At 34.9% G+C, this 17,744-nt stretch overlaps 3 protein-coding genes across 9 annotated transcripts in view; 2 read left to right on the top strand and 1 right to left on the bottom strand.

Annotated features, from left to right (window-relative positions):
* LOC105677733 (inner centromere protein-like) overlaps window positions 1-17,744 on the bottom strand; it is a 44,717-nt gene that overhangs the window by 12,375 nt on the left and 14,598 nt on the right. For all 5 annotated transcript variants that reach the window (XM_067353720.1, XM_067353719.1, XM_067353718.1 and 2 more), the window contains exon 3: window positions 18-285. The gene's annotated coding sequence lies outside the window, so the exon portion shown is untranslated. The remainder of the gene's footprint in view (window positions 1-17; window positions 286-17,744) is intronic.
* On the top strand, window positions 7,962-10,765 carry LOC105677743 (rhodopsin). 2 transcript variants are annotated; one of them, XM_067353745.1, is made up of 4 exons: window positions 7,962-8,092; window positions 9,559-9,672; window positions 9,847-10,062; window positions 10,625-10,765. In XM_067353745.1, the coding sequence occupies exons 1-3, from the start codon at window positions 8,051-8,053 to the stop codon at window positions 10,030-10,032; spliced, it is 342 nt and encodes a 113-aa protein (XP_067209846.1). In that variant the 5' UTR covers window positions 7,962-8,050; the 3' UTR covers window positions 10,033-10,062; window positions 10,625-10,765. The 2 variants fall into 2 exon arrangements, with proteins under 2 accessions (XP_067209846.1, XP_012231996.1); XM_012376573.2 differs by having other exon boundaries at window positions 10,622-10,765.
* Window positions 15,045-16,832, top strand: LOC105677746 (protein FAM117B). Of its 2 annotated transcripts, none has more exons than XM_012376576.2 (4): window positions 15,045-15,186; window positions 15,665-15,751; window positions 15,926-16,111; window positions 16,686-16,832. In XM_012376576.2, exons 1-3 carry the CDS (start codon window positions 15,145-15,147, stop codon window positions 16,070-16,072), a joined length of 276 nt encoding a protein of 91 aa, XP_012231999.1. In that variant the 5' UTR covers window positions 15,045-15,144; the 3' UTR covers window positions 16,073-16,111; window positions 16,686-16,832. The 2 variants fall into 2 exon arrangements, with proteins under 2 accessions (XP_012231999.1, XP_012231998.1); XM_012376575.2 differs by having other exon boundaries at window positions 15,914-16,111.

The following is a 17,744-nucleotide window of genomic DNA, read 5'->3' as shown; positions in this document are numbered from 1 at the left end:
ACGCTCATAATACTCACAGAAAATACGTCCGGGTTCGCCGAGTCATATATCACGAGTGGCGAGCTCTCGTAAGCAGGCAGAAGAAGCACGATGAAGGTGGATAAACGTGGCCTTTTACAACGTTACGTATTTTCTTTGCCTCTTGAGAAAACGTCGTGGCGCATCGTCGTTGCGACTTTTACTGTATAAATACAGCTAACTCAAACTTCTCTCGCCCTTTATGCCGCATGTTATCACACGTACAATTGTATGATTTTTCAAAATCGAAACGAGCGATAAAATGAGCTGCAACAGAAACATTAATCATCATTAAATTTACATTATTATAAATAAATAATTAAATTAGTAGCGCTGTTCCTGGCGTTACTTTCAATTCATAATGCTGCGCATTTTCGCAGCGCAGGATCACCAAGTTCGATTTGGCGCTCGCGAGATTCTCGTGGAGATCACGGGACGAATTTCGGTGAAGCCGGGTCCGGGGTGCACATGTGCGACCGACGATCATTACCGTACGTAACTACGGGACCGCGATAATCGATCGGGGCCGCGATCGATCGGCGCAACAACACCGTGTGCGCAGGCGGCCACGACCTCGCACCTCCGCGTTGCGCCGGGCACCCACCGGTCGTTAGGCTAAATTAAGTGGTTACACTTTGTTTGATCGGGGCCCTACGGAGGCACGAATTAAGTTGTTATCGCGAGTTAGCTGATTATACCGGGCGGCGGTGCGAGGTGTCGGTTTGATTTGTTGTTCGCGAAACACCGCCGCGCCGGGTTTGTTTATGCGCCACGCCTCGCACCCCCTTCCGCGTGCGGCTTCCAGGTCGCTTATGGCTTGACCCCGAAAATAAGCCGCGGCCTGACGGCTGGATCGTTTTCTGACCTGGCCCCTGCAACACCGCTCTGTGACCCTTCGTGCCCGCAGCTCTCGCATCTCGCGCGGGGCCCTTAATTGGGACGGATTTTAATAGCGAGCGATCATAACGAATTATCCGAGTGTGCACGGCTATATTCTGCGAAGCAAACTAACGGATGCGCGAAATTGACGCTGCAGGCCCGGTATTTTGGCGTGGATAAATTTCTCTTTAGTCCACGGGTGCAGGAGGACCCGAAGATTCGAAAAAGTTTAATCTTTTTGTGTCCATTTTGCTGCAATTTATAATAAACATGGTTTTTACCAAGAAAATCGCGTTATCTATAAAGTTATTCCTTTAGTTAAATATATATAATTTGTTTTTCTGTTTGCAATAAAAATTGGGAATCGCACGAGTTAAAATCACCTCGAGAGATATTTAACATTATTCGCTAATAGAACAGACAATTTTTTTTAAAGTCATTTTTAACTCCATTTACTCTGCAAAGAATCGCGGAAAGTCGAAGTTGCGTATTAGTTACGATATTTTCCATAAACATCACGTAAGAATATTTATACACCAGATTCTCGAGATAACGAACTATCGCGGATCTGAGATAGGCAAGGGAAGCGAGGTACGAGCGGAAGGAGAGTGGGAAGGCGCCGCCGCGAAAGGGACGCGAGGGAAAGGCCAGGAGGAAGGATAAGGACGTGCCGCGTTCGCGCGAGGGGCGGAAGGAGAACCCCCCACGCTATTTTCCACGAAAATTATAGCCATCTATGCGCGTAATCCCCTTTATAGCTGCGTTGCATCAAATTATAACTGCAGCGGCGCGCGCTTCCACCGCCGACTCGCACGGTCCTCCTCCTCCTGCGTGATCAACGAGCCCTTCACGGGACTTCGTCGTCTCCCTGCTTCTCACCAAGCCCTTACGACGATCGTTTTCCCCCTTTTTCGCTTGCGCTCGTCCCCGAAGCCTCGTAAAACGCGCAGCATTCCGCCAATCATCGCACCGGCGAGACGCCGGCGTGACCCCCGCGACCCTCCGGCCGCGACCTGAGCCGACTCGGCTCCACGATCCACGTGGACACGGCGATAAATCGATAAGTCATCAATACAATCGGAGGAGGCGTGCGAATGGTTTAAGCCGCGGTTACGCTAGACAATTCATCCGAGACCCGACTTTATTAGCCAAGCTTCAAGCTAAAGTCATCCTTTGCCTTTTTCGAAAATAAATTTAATTGTTTCACAATTGGAAGATAAATTTAAATGTGTAATTAAAATATCTATATAAATGTTTACGATGTATAAATATCTTTGCTGGAATTATAACTAATAAAGAAAGAAAAATGTCCTCAAGAAGCTCAATGATCCTCCTTAAAGGATTTTCTTTCGTCTCTATGTTGTAACTGGTATTATCGCAAAGAGAATCGGTTACATCGCGGTCAGCTGACCGATGTCGAAGAACTTGACCCTGGGCAATCGTGTCAAGCGGACTGCGTTGAATGCAAAAGTAATTTGCAAACGGTCGTGTAGTAAATGACGTGGAATAATCGCGCGACGTCGAACAGTGTGAATGTTCACGTTACTTCAGAACAACCAACGTCAACTAACAGCTAACGATAACCAACGTCGCGGACGCACTTGGTAGCGTGGAGTCAAACCGACCTCCTTGCATGATTCATCGTTTTAATCTCTTTACTGTTAGCAGTCCTGCGAGAGCTTGTGAATTGTGTCACCATGGTTTAGACATAGAAATGTAAAAAATAATTATTTTTCTCAATTATAATTGAGAAATTATTTAAGTTAAGCATGTATCGATCAATTTCGGAAAGTTTATCAAACTGCGTTCTTATTTTAACACGTTTACGATGTATACAGAAACCGTAAAATGCATTCTCGTTTGTCTTTATAAAAAAAGAGAGAAATTTTAATAATATATATTTTTTATTGTATAAATTTGCTTCTGTGTGCAGCTCTCGATAAGAATAAATGATACAATAAAAAAGAAATAAATATAAACAACTTTTTTATGTTTGAATTTAATAGTACACAACGTTGCGAGCGTGTTAACAAATGCTTAATATTCTTACGAAAGAATGCCCCTTCTTTCAAAATTTGACATTAATGTGACAACACAAAAGTGATATAAAATCCTCTTCAAAATCATTAAAATCGTATTTATTTCGTGTAACCGTGACTTTATATGTCTGATCATCTTCTGATGATCATTGAAGGTCGCTGCAATACTTCAAGGCTGGTGCGATCTTGCAATATCGTGCGTCCGCGATATCGGTCTACGTCGATCGATCGACGAACGGCGATGCAGGCCCGGCGATGGATTAACGGGATAACAGGAAGCGTGAATAATCGCGGAAACTAATTATGAATAATTGGACGGGACAGAGATATGAAATGCGTGCTCGTAAGCGGATTTTTTTTCTGCGGACTTTTTCACGGTGAGAGAAAGAAAGAGAAAAAGAGAGAGAGGGAGAGAGAAAACTTGTATCTTCGCTATCCAATGAATGATAATTCCGCAGGAAGGATTTTATACGCCGCGGTGTCGTAAAGCGTCGTTAGAAAAATCGCGTTTATACGATATCGACACATGCGTACGTAATGAAATGCGCCTCTTTTTTGCGATGTCATAAAGCATTTTCAGAATTCCACGATTTTTACATCGTGTTGCATTTCTGGCTATGCATTGTATAAAAATTATTACATTCTTAATTAGAAAATATCGTAAAGATCGTTTTATTATTAATTAATACATTCTAATTATTGAATTTCTAACTATCTCTTAACTTTTGATTTCAGAGACATTTGCCTTTGTTATTTCAGACTTGAGAAATTCCATAATTGCTTTCACTTGTTGATATAACGCATTGAAGTTTCTCTATTGTTAATTTACTAATACATTTTAATTATATTGACTAGAAGTAGCAAATAGACTTGCACGTGTTCTCGTTTGAAACAGCAGTCAACACTCGGCGGATTAATTATCATAGATAAAGCGGCGGAAGAAAATAACGGGGGTTATCTGGGGCGATAATCAGCTCGGCCGATCGCAAGAGATGAATCCTTAAAGCGGGCATTCGCTGTGATAGTCGTTAACCTTCGCGGCAGCGTTACCCTCCGCAGCAAAGGCGTGGTCCTGATAATGTTTACGATCTCTCACGAGGAAAGTTGCAAGATAGTTCGCTATTGCGGAAAAGTGTTGGATCGCTGATAACTCTCGCGCGAATGCCATTCTCTTGTTTCTCTTTTAGTCAAATTATCTCGAACGCTACCTTCCCTCAGCGATTAACTTCCTCAAAGTCGAGATACATGGAGCAATCGTTAACAAAGATCAAAATTGGACGAACTTTAATAATGGTCAATACAGTTTTCTTCATAGTTAGTGATAAATTGTATAGAATTTAATATTAGTGTGCAATTATGATATTAACATTGAGACACTGGCGATTAAAAAATTTATATTACATGATCAACTTAAAAAGAGTCAGACATCAAATTATCATGTCTTCCAATTCTTTTGTCAGTGCGCATTATATTTAATATTTGTTAAATCGAGATTATCCCTATCAATTTATCTGATTAAAATGCTCTTTCTTTCGGTGCACGAAAACAAATTGCAATGCGTAGAGTTATTTGCTGCGCCGGTTTCGGAGTGTTCGGAGTGTATCGCGTTTAATTCGAAAAACGGGCACCTTCCGCTCTCGCTTTCTTCCCTCCTTCCCTCTGCCTTCTGTTCATCTCTCACCGTTTCGTACCGCGAAAGGAGCTTTCCTGGTAAGGCGTTCCCCGTCGTCGGAATCCCAGGTCCCAGAAAAACCCGCGACACCGGACCGCAAGGACGTGCCAACCTGTAATTGTTCCCCGATGTAATTGCCCGCTCTCGCACCGATCCGGTCCATCTCAGCAGCCCCCCGCATTCTCCGGGGACTCTGCAAATTCGTGCCCCGTAATCGCGTTCAATCGCGGAGCGAGTTTCCACCGTCAGATTAAAAGACGTTTTTTTTTTAACAGATATTAAACTCAACTTAAATTAAAACTTTAATCGTTGTAATCTTATGATCAGGCCAATTTTCTTGGCTTATAAAGAACTAAATTTTTTAGAGAAAGGAAGATTTTTTGACGGCTTTTATCGTGTGCTAAAAAATTTGCCATCAACTTTCTAAAACCGAAATCCAGATAACGAAGTGTTACGCGCGAAGATAAGTAACGACACGCGCATTTCAAGCACGAGAGCCATCGAATGGTACACGAAAAGAATGATGAGAGAGGAGAATCAGCAAAGAGAGATTGAAAGAAGGGGAAGATGAGATCGATACGTTTATGGAGAAGTTCGAAGTCGAGGAATAAGGGCCGGGAACATAATTATCCGGCGAGTCAAGAAATCTAAAGACCGCGAGAAAGAGGAAGATAAAGGGAAACGATGAAATCGCCGGAGGAAAGGGAAAAGAATGGAGGGTGGGTCGGGGGTTTATTTCTCCAGTGCGGCTGGAATCCGAAATGTTCGAAGGGCACGTTATCTTCTTGCGCCGTTTCTCGACAGTGCCACTCGCGAATTCCACGATATCATGATATGAGTGTATAGGTCTGTGTATATATGACTGTCCTACAGTTGCAAACGAAAGTTAGCGCACGTGCGAAATGATATACCTTTACATTTTCTGCGAGTGCGATGTAAAAAAGAAAAACTTGTAAAGAAATAATTTAAAGAGATTGTGTTCCTTCTCGCGATTCTGCATTTTCATAGTTTTATAAAATACTATTTTTGATAATCCGCGTATAATTTTTGCAACATTTTAATTCATACTAATCAATAAAATCATTTATGTTAAGAGAGAATTGTTAATAATTTTTTAATTCTTACTCTTCTACATCTTAAAAGCAACTTTTGGGACGCGGTGTATTCGATGAGAACGCAGAAAGAATCAAGCGACGCGAGCTTCAATTATTAATTGTCTCCTACTTGGGGAATGATAAAAAGAACCGGATTTTATACCCTGCTTCGTCAGAGATTAGAGCTCAGACTCACTTCAGCTTTTTATCACTGGCCACGGCGACAAGGCGACAAATTGAAAAGTGACCGCGCTAATTAAGAGTCCGGTCTTTTCTACTTGACTGCAACATAGTGCAATTTATATTTATGCTATTTCGACTTTCTAATATTATAAATCATCTCAAGAAGTAAATTTATTTTAATGCCGTTCTTACTAAATAACAGATTCTAAAAAAGTCGATATCAGAAATGTCGCATATATTTTCTGAGTGGTCAGCTGATTTGTAAAAATTAGTTTGCGAGATCTAGATATGGAGTGATCAGAAAAAAATAATACAAATCTAGAGTTTAATCGCATCTGCGCGTGCACCCGGGAGTCACAGAACAGAGGGAGAAAGGGAGAAAAGGATAGAGAGAGGGAGAGAAGGAGAGTGTCGGTGCCGTAGCGGTAACGAGTCGAGACGGCCCGAGAACATCGGCGGTGCCACTTCAAAGCGGGAATCCCGCGCAATCAGGCCCCCTGCCCTCCCGAGGCATGCTTGAAAAACCGAGCGCGAGGATACCGCCGCACCGTCGTTCCTACGTCTCTCGCGTGCCCCTTCGCCGCTTCGTACAGCATCGCGTTCCCGGTCCAGAGCGACCGGAGAGAACGGAGATCATCGCCGCGCGACCAAGGGAACAACCTCGGCGACGTCGACGCGGCCGGCGCTACCGTGATCTTTTGTTTTTCTCTTTTCATATCTACTCGTTCTTTCGTTGCTTTGTACGTAAATAAGTCCAAAAATTACTACATATTTAATAATAAAAATTTAATAAAATAATTTTTGATAAAAAATATCAGTTATTGTGGAAACAATAACACCAAAGTTGAACCGAAATAAATATTATAAACAAAATGTTAAATATTTATATACTGAATTTATAACATTGTTGTAATAAGCGCATTAGCCATTAATAGCACATTCTTGAGGTCATTTGAAAATCTTTATACTAAAATGACGATGCTATAATAATTTTTAAATGCGAAGTGTTTAAAGTAGATCAATCAGATTGTTAAAAATTCATGCGACCAGGCACATCACATGGCACATCATGGATTTTTATATCCTTAACATAAGAGACCTCAGAGAACTGCTACTAATAGGTGATACGGTTAGTCTGAGACACTTTGTATATTTTACATTATTTTTAAATCTATTCTTTTCTCTTAATGATATTGAAATAAAATAAATTGAATTGACTGATGAGAAAATCATATGTCATTTTCTTATGTGAAACAAATTGGAATTTATCTTGCACGCAAACCAATTTATCAATAAATTCTTATTAATAAATTTTTAATATATTTTTTAAGCCCCTGTGATGTTTTTGGAGATTTCTACAAATTTATAGTGAATTTAATGTACGGATATGCAAATCAGAATGCAATACAGAAGCATTGTTATATATCATCTTATATAATAGTATTAAATAATGAGCAGTAATGTTACTCATCCATTACGTTGACTCATGTCACTTATGTCGTTTATATCGTAACAATTATTGCAAACAGAACTAATCACGCTAGAATTTTGTTTTGCATAACCTTGGATCTTCTGGTGTTAGATTACGAAACAATACTTATAGCGTAATGGCGAGTAAAAATAAAAAATATTATAAGATGAATAAAATAACGAAAATTGACAAATCTGTCAAAATTTGTAAAAGTGATATAAATAATTATAAACTATTATAAAATTAATAAAAATTGTTAAATGCGTAATAATATACGAAATATTTCCAACTACAAAAAATTTTCTAAAAAAATTATTAATTGTAAGTGTTATGTATTTCCGTTACACAAGATCAATGAACACGATGGAAAAATACATGTCGCATTATGTCAAATTGCAAGATAAAAAGTGATGATTTGATAATTTGATTTTATCGCAAAAAAACATGCAAATCGTCGTAGAAGCGAGACTATTGGTTATTTTGTCGAGTCTTGCGCGTCAATGTCACTTGTCACGAATTGTGCAAAAAGCATGATAATCATCAAAAATTACATTACTTCCGGTAGATATGCATCAGCATGATAATATTTCTCTGTTTATTTCCGTGTCTCTTCGACTAACAACACACAAGGTAGGATCCATATAAAAGCAACGAGCAGCTTCATCTAACCAGTGTGTAATACGGATCAAGCACGATGATTAAGTTACTCCTTATTTCCTTACTTTGCGTGGCGGTGGTAAGAATCGATAACAACTCATTTAAGTCTTAGAACAGAGTGATTGGTATAGATTAACGCATATTACGTTGACATATGCATAAAAATTGAATTGTGCTTCAAAGTAATAAAGTTAAAATAAAACTTTCAAGACACAGTTACTTACAAAATTAACCAAATGTTTAAAAAAATATATAAACTTGGATAAAGTTTCGAAAAGTCCACAACTCCGATTTGCTCCAAACGCTTTTTATTGTATTTTTACGTGCTGATAACGAATATAATCATGCCGATTGGCGACAAGGTAAATTTCAAAGTCAAAACTACTTGAAAAAACTCAAAAATTATCGCTTTTTTTAACATTATCTTGATAAATATTGATGTAACAAAGAAATGTTTCAAATAAAAGTTGTAGCTTTTGAGAAAATACATTATTTATGTCTTATGCATTTTTTAGAACCAATATTTTTCGATAAAAATGAGATAATGCGTTGAAAAGTGTATGTGTGGATTCAGTGCGTTCCGCCTCCCCCCTTACGGGGGGCTCCACTACTGAGACACTATACACATAGGTTTGGATTGGAACTTCGCTTTGCGTGGAAAGTTGCAAACCCATGTAAAACCTCGCTTCGCGTTGTACAATGTATGCGTGGAAGCCCCTCCGGGGGGGGGGGGGGGAGAGTTTAACCCATTGCATAATGCAGGGGGAATGTCTTTCCTATTATCTCATTTTCTTCGAAAAATATTGGTTTTATGCAAAATGTACATAGAACATAAATAATGTATTTTTTCAAAAATTACGCGATTTTTATTTGAAACATTTTTTTGTTACATCAAAATATCAAATCTTTATCAAAATAATGTTAAAAAAAGCAAAAATTTTTTAATTTTGACTTTGAAAATGACCTTGTCGCCAATCGGCATGATCATACTCGTAATCAGCGCGCAAAAATACAATAAAAAACGTAGTTTGTAGCAAATCGGAGGTGTGGGCTTTTCGGAACTTCATCCAGTGCTGGATCTACACATAAGCTAGATAAGCTACAGCTTAGGGGCCTCACATTATAAGGGGGCCTCTTCAGTATAGAAAAGATTTAAAAAAATGTAATTTTTGTTAATAAGAGGGGGCCTCCTTAAGATCATAGCTTAGAGACCACAAAATCGTACATCCGACCTTGACTTCACCCATAAACTTTTGTAATATAATAAAATAAAAGAAAAAAAAATACGTATATGAAATCACATTCTTATAGTTTGCACATTTTATTTAAAGAAATATAAATAAGATATTTTTGAAATAATACGTTCCTAAATAATTTCTTAAAACTTTCAAAATACATGATTAATTTCATAAGTCATTGTACACTGTATAACATCAATTGTTTCGAACCACGTAATAAGCACAACATTACGAATATTTCAATAATCATTAGACTCCTTTTCCTACTATGATTACATTATAATAAAAACTTTTATTACTTTTTCAGCTCTCATCAGGGCAAGCTAAAGCTGAAGCGAATGGTAAAGGCGGTGGAGGAGGAGGTGGAGCGGGAAGTGGAGCGGGAGGTGGAGCGGGAGGTGGAGCGGGAGCTTCAATGGGAGTAAGTAAAATGTATAACTAATAATAAGTAATGTATATATCCACATGCAAAGTTTATCTTTTTTGTCTAAAAAGTCCATCTCAATCGAACAAAATTTTCTACAAAATAAACAATTCTTTTTATATTTTTGTGATGTACATAATGAAATAATTTTTGTTAAATGGTGGTTTTCAGGCTGGAGGAAGTGCAGGTGGAAAAGGAAGTAAATTAGTGACACCTGCACAAATCAGACAAAAAATGCCATTTGCACAAGGCATGCAACAGGAGCCACCTCCTCAAGGGTCACCTCCTCCAGGGCCACCTCCTCAAGGGCCACCTCCTCAAGGGCCACCTCCTCAAGAGTCACCTCCAACTAAATAAAGTCGATAAAGGCAGTAGCTTCTATTTTAGGTAGATATTTTTCAAGAGCATTTTCGCATTAATAAACCTATTAATAAATTATACAGTCATTTTGTAGCCCCCCCCTCCCCCCCCCAATACTTCATTGTTTAAAGAATCTATAAAAAAAAGTTAAAAAGTAAAGAAACCTTTAAAAAACTTGATTCCTTAAATGTGTTTTTATTTTTTGACTTAGCCTTGTATGTATAATTTTTACTATTCAAATTACTCAACAACTTACTAACAACTAAGTATTCGTGACATAATTAATAACAATCCTCGTGAATTTATGCATTAACTTTGTAATGTTTATATTTCATTAACGGCAATTGTAATATCAATGTTTGAAGTATTTAAAATAGCACAAGTTGCTTAGTGCAAAATTGATATTAATGTTAAAATATATATAAAACATATAAAATATATTATATATCAGGATATATAAAATATATATTAGAATATAAAGCATAAATAAATCATCTTTAGATTATGGTTAAAAAGAGTTTAATCTTGAAGAAAATAACGTTATTAAAAATGTAATACATATGTTAATCTTTTATATTTATTTCAGAAGCGCATTATGTGGATTTGGACCATTGCAAGTAGATGAAGGTGATTAGATTGTACTCAGCACTATGGCACATTAAATTAGAATTGCACGATCAAGAAGAACCCCGATGATTTGTGAACAATAAAATTTTGCACTGCAGGAAGATTTTTATGATTAGTTAATTAGATCCCATCCATATTATTTTTTTAGCAATTTTAAAACAATTTGTAAGGCCCAACGCACAATAAAGAAAATATTAGGGATAAGAATAAATATTAAATATTAGAAAGAGCAATTTGGAATTATTATACTTCAAACAAGAGAACGGAATAAATTAATTATTTCTAATTCTTATTTCCTAATTCATGATACGTTAATCCACTTCATTTTCTTGTTTTAAAATAAAATAATATAAATTTTCAATTTCTAATATTTAATATTTATTCTTATTTCTAATATTTTCTCTATTGTACGTTGGGACTAGAGACTTTTGTCTTTGGTATAATAATTCTTTACACGCAACGCAGTGGTTGTTCTTGTGATTTATGTCACAGCATAATTGCAGAATATTGTTTGTGCGCTATCATTTAGCTATTATTCGCACAATATTCTAGCGGAATAGACGGTTGCAGAATTACTTCGTTATTATTATTTCTCATAATCGGTAATAGAAAAATATTATAAAAGTATTTCCTACAAATAATTATTGATTTATTTTTTGCATGATTAATTTGCTCTCGTGATTAGCAATTCAGATATATTATTCCGCGCAAATATATTATATTTAAAATTGTAATTTTATACATTTTATTTGTATTACAATATGAGATAAAATACTCTAAATGCTCTAAACGATTTAAAACGCAGATATATTTAATTTTTTATGTTTGAAAAGCGCGAAAATTTACGAAAATATGATGTGCTTAGCGTAGCTGCAGCAACATACAAAATTAATTACGCATTTTTTTATTTCCCTCTGCTGTTCTTTACTGCTTCTAAAGTGAGTGTTGAATGGATTTCCGTGTGATCTCATGTTTTTCTTTTGACATTATGAAACAAAATTTGCGTCGATTAATATCGGTTGGTGCCGCAGAAAATATTGCGCGCATTTTATATGTGCCGTGGAAGAGCAGCAGTTTGAGTTTTATTTTGTCCGAATGACAAAGTATGCGTCAGAAATGTCGTTTAAAACATCGGGCGATTTTTATATTCGCGTCGCGAACGCGTATAAATGTCTTGAAGAATTGCAAAGAGCACTGAGGGAAGAAAGTTTAGGGAGGACATTGGGCGCCGGCGGAGCAACTTTAGGGTGAGTAATCATTTATTTGTTATCAGTTATTAGTAAATATATCACGTAAAATATTATGTAATGTAACACACATAGAAACTTTGAAATATTCAAAAACTTGCAGTTTTTAATATAATTATTAGATATAAATATATAATTTTTTATGAGACATTTGCATAAAAGAGAGATGAATAAAAGTTTAATGTGATTACTAATTATTTCTCAAATAATTATTTTAAACGCTACTATAACTTTAATGTACTTTTGTATGTTACAGATGCCAATTTGTGAACAACTTTGGTATTGTGCATCGTGCCGATAAGTCAATTCAATTAATTTTATTTCAAATATCATTTAAAAAATACATATAAAAATAATATAAAATATACAAAGTCTCTCAAACTAACCGTATCACCTGTTAATAGCACATTTCTGAGGTTTCTTATATAAAGATATAAAAATTAATATACAATGTACCTGAGCGCGAGAATTTTTGACAATCTGATCAATTCTGATCAATCAAATTAAAATAATTTAAAAATTACTGTAACCTCTTCATTTTAATATAAAAATTTTCGTTTCTGAATGATCTCAGAAATCTGCTATTAATGATACGATTGATCTAGGACACACTGTATATCTTTAATCTATTAATATTTTTGTGTATTTAATAAAAGCATCTTTCCCCAAAATTAATTAATTAGGAAATAATCTTGGCAATCTGGCGTAACAGTATCATTAGAAAAGACGTGGAAATAAATTAATTAGCCGGATCTGTACAGTTCGCACGCGCCGCGGTACATTAATAAATTATTTTCCGTCCTTCTCCGGTTCTACATTTGCACTGCTTTGCGATAACTGTAAATGCGGAACAACGTCATTAGTGGCCACCGCGATGCACAGATCCGCGCTTTTTTAATTGTTGCTTTCGGTATTACATGTGCGTTTTGGAAAATATTTACCACAAGACAGTTACGAGTAATTACGCTCGTATAAAATATTACCGCCGTATTAATGCAAAATGAGTGCTTGAATATAATTTAATGCATTTCTATCGTCGATGTAATAAATCCCCGTCTTAATCCCCTTTTCTTCCTCGTGAATAAAATCTCTCTCTTTCCCTTTTCTAAGCTCCGTGTTAGTCGGATTAGCGTAATCTTCGAAAGACCGTATCGACACTTGTGCTTCCTGTTACTTTGTAATCAATGTTTTTTTTTTAACGAGAAGGTAACTTAAATTTTATGGCATTAGTTTAATTTGATCGGTTAATGTGATCGTGGTCGACTCAAATACTTTGTGTCGTAAACTATTTACTAGGCACAGACTTGGTTTCTCTGAACGATTTTGGCATCGTTTTTAATTCAAAATCAAACACAGAATATCAATCTATGACGCTATTAAAAGATTGTAAAAATTAAATTATCAATTCAAATCGAATAGATTATTTGCTATATTAGCAAAACTTATTTGAACCAAGTAATTGTTACAAACTATTTTTTAATTAAACCCAGCAAATATTTGAACACTATTATAATTTTTTACATATATTTAAAAAAAAAATTTTTACATTTTAATTTGCTTTAATTTAATTTAGTTTGTATTACGAGCAAATTACTCTATTTACATTCTTCAAAGAAAGGATGCGATAAAAGCAAAGATGAAAGCTGAAAGCGAGCGTTTATCGGGCATAAATAAGTAATAAATACACAGAGAGAACTGAGATTCGTGCGCGCGTGTGATGATAACGTCTCGCGTTAGAGGGGATGATCCTGCGTATCTCTCGCGGATGCAAAACGCAGATTACTCACGCCGATATGAATAGTTACTCACGGTAATTGGTCGAAGCCTTGTTTCTCTCCGGTGAGAGATTTCTATGTCAAGAGCGTGGTCGAATCGGGTTTTATTAAACACGCTTTTTTATTGCTCTGTCTGCGCTATCTATGCACTCGTCATTCGGGATTTTTTTGTGAAACATTCATTTGTAAAATGCAAATGCCCATCTGAGCTCACTGGCAGATCCTGGGGGAGGGGGAGTAAACCCCCCCTTCCAAGTTAAAAAAAATCAATTTTGCTGGATCCGTTTCAAGAATCTTGGTAAAAAATGCATTAAAGCAGGTCAACCCCCCCCCCCCCCCCTATTATCGACATCAGGATCCGCTAGTGACTGCTACTAATAGGTGATACGGTTAGTCTGAGACACTTTGTATATTTTACATTATTTTTAAATCTATTCTATTCTCTTAATGATATTAAAATAAAACAAATTGAATTGACTGACGAGAAAATCATATGTCATTTTTTATGTGAAACAAATTGGAATTTATCTTGCACGCAAACCAATTTATCAACAAATTCTTATTAATAAGTTTTTAATATATTTTTTAAGCTTCTGTGATGTCTTCGGATTTTTACAAATTTATAGTGAATTTAATGTATGGATTATTATGGACATGCGAATACAGAAACATTGTTATATATCATCTTAAATATATAATAGTATTAAATAGTGAGCAGTAATGTTACTCATCCATTACGTTGAGTCATGTCATTTATGTCGTTTATATCGTAACAATTATTGCAAACAGAACTAATCACGCTAGAATTTTGTTTTGCATAACCTTAGATCTTCTAGTGTTAGATTACGAAACAATACTTATAGCGTAATGGCGAATAAAAATAAAAAATATCATCAAAGATAAATTGGTAAAATAACAAAAATTGACAAATCTGTCAAAATTTTTAAAAGTGATATGAATAATTATAAACTATTATAAAATTAATAAAAACTGTTAAATGCGTAATAATATACAAAATATTTCCAACTACAAAAAATTTTCTAAGAAAATTACTAATTGTAAGTGTTATGTATTTCCGTTAGACAAGATCAATGATGAACACGATGAAAAAATACATGTTGCATTACAAATACATGTTGTCAAATTCCAAAATAAAAAGTGATGATTTGATGATTTGATGATTTGATTTTATCGCAAAAAAACATGCAAATCGTCGCAGAAGCGAGACTATTGGTTGTTTTGCCGAGTCTTGCGCGTTAATGTCACTTGTCACGAATTGTGCAAAAAGCATGATAATCATCAAAAATCACATTACTTCCGGTAGATATGCATCAGCATGATAATATTTCTCTGTTGTTTTTTTCCATGTCTCTTCAACTAACAAACGCGTCACAAGGTAGGGGCCATATAAAAGCAACGAGCAGCTTCATCTAACCAGTGTGTAATACGGATCAAGCACGATGATTAAGCTACTCCTTATTTCTTTACTTTGCGTGGCGGTGGTAAGAAATCGATAACAACTCATTTAAAGTCTTAGAACAGAGTGATGAGTAGAGATTAACGCATATTACGTTGACATATGCATAAAAATTGAATTGTGCTTCAAAGTAATAAAGTTAAAATAAAACTTTCAAGACACAGTTACTCACAAAATTAACCAATGTTTAAGAAAATATATAAACTTTTGTAATATAATAAAATAAAAGAAGAAAAAATACGTATATGAAATCATATTCTTATAGCTTGCACATTTTATTAAAAAAAAATTATAAATAAAATACTTTTGAAATAATACGTTCCTAAATAATTTCTTAAAACTTTTAAAATACATGATTAATTTCATGAATCATTGTACACGGTATAACATCAATTATTTAGAACCACGTGATAAGCACAACATTATTAACATTTCAATATAGTCATTAGACTCTTTCCCCTACTATTATTACATTATAATAAAAAATTTTAATGCCTTTTCAGCTCTTATCAGAGCAAGCTAAAGCTGAAGCAAATGGAGGTGGTGGAGGTGAAGGTGGAGCTTCAGGTGGAGCTTCAGGTGGATTTAGCGTGAGTAAAATATATAACTAATAATAAGTAATTTATATATACACATGCAAAGTTTATCTTTTTCGTCTAAAAAATCCATCTCAATTAAACAAAATTTTCTACAAAATAAACAATTCTTTTTGTATTTTTGTAATGTACATAGTAAAATAATTTTTATTTAAGGGCGGCTTTCAGATGGGTGCTCAAGGAGGTGGAGGAGCAAAAGGAGGTTCACATAATTTAGTGACACGTACACAAATCAGAGGACAAAGATTTGCTGCAAAAGCCATGCCATCTCCTCCAGAGAGGCCACCTCCTCCACCTGGACCTCCTCAAGAGTGAGAAGGATAAAGGCGATAAAGGCAGTAGCTTCTATTTTAGGTAGATATTTTTCACATGCGAGCATTTTCGCATCAATGAACCTATTAATAAATTATGCAGTCATTTTGTAGCCCCCCCCCCCCACGAATAGTTCATTGTTTAGAAAAAGTTCTATAAGAGAAAGTTAAAAAGTAAAGGAACCTTTAAAAAACTTGATTCCTTAAATGTGTTTTCATTTTTTCACTCAGCCTTGTATGTATGATTTTTACTATTCAAATTACTAAACAATTTACAACAACTTACTAACTTACTAACAACTAAGTATTCGTGACATAATTAATAACAATCTTCGTGAATTTATACATTAACTTTGTAATGTTTATATTTCATTAACGGCAATTGTAATATCAATGTTTGAAGTATTTAGAATAGCACAAGTTGCTTAGTGCAAAGTTGAAATATTTATGTTAAAATATATATAAAATATATTATATGTCAGGATATATAAAATATACATCAGAATATAAAGTATAAATAAATCATCTTTAGATTATAATTAAAAAGAGTTTAACCTTGAAAAAAATATCGTTATTAAAAATGTAATACATATGTTAATCTTTTATATTTATTTCAGAAGCGCATTATGTTGATTTCGACCATTACAAGTAGATGAAGGTGATTAGATTGTACTCAGCACTATGGCACATTTTATTAGAATAATTGCACGATCAAGAAGAACCCCGATGATTTGTGAATAATAAAATTTTGCACTGCAGGAAGATTTTTATGATTAGTTAATTAGATCCCATCCATATTATTTTTTTAACAATTTCAAAACAATTCGTAAGGCCCAACGCACAATAAAGAAAATATTAAAAATAAGAATAAATATTAAATATTAAGAAGAGCAATTTAGAATTATTTTACTTCAAACAACGGAATGGATTAATTATTTCTAATTCTTATTTCCTAATTCATGATACGTTAATCCATTTCATTTTCTTGTTTTAAAATAAAATAATATCAATTTTCAATTTCTAATATTTAATATTTATTCTTATTTCTAATATTTTCTCTATTGTGCGTTGAGACTAGAAACACTTTTGTCTTTGATATAATAATTCTTTACACGCAACGCAGTGATTGTCTTTGTGATTTATGTCACAGCATACGTGTGGAATGTTGTTTGCGCGTTATCACTTAACTATTATTCGCACAATACTCTAGCGAAATAGACAACTGCAGAATCACTTCGTTATTATTATCTCTCATATGGAAAGAAAAATATTATAAAAGTATTTCCTACAAATAATTGTCGATTTACTTTTTACACGATTAATTTGCTGTCGTGATTAGCAATCCAGATATATTATTCCACGCGAATATATTATATTTGAAATTGTAATTTTATACATTTTATTTGTATTACAATATGAGATAAAACACTCTAAACGATTTAAAACGCAAATATATTTAATTTTTTATTTTTGAAAAACGCGAAAATTTACGAAAATATTTTGTGCTTAGCATAGCCGCAGCAACATACAAAATTAATTGCGCATTTTTTTATTTCTCTCTGCCGTTCTTTTTTGCTTCCGAAGTGAGTGTTGAACGGATTTTCGTGCGATCTCGTGATTTTCTTTTGCCATTATGTAACACAATTTGCGTCGATTAATATTGGTTAGTGCCGTAG

This window comes from Linepithema humile, chromosome 4 (assembly GCF_040581485.1).
Source record: "Linepithema humile isolate Giens D197 chromosome 4, Lhum_UNIL_v1.0, whole genome shotgun sequence".
Lineage (NCBI taxonomy): Eukaryota > Metazoa > Arthropoda > Insecta > Hymenoptera > Formicidae > Linepithema > Linepithema humile.
The sequence above is the reverse complement of the archived record's forward strand: the minus strand, read 5'-3'. Positions and strand labels throughout refer to the sequence as shown.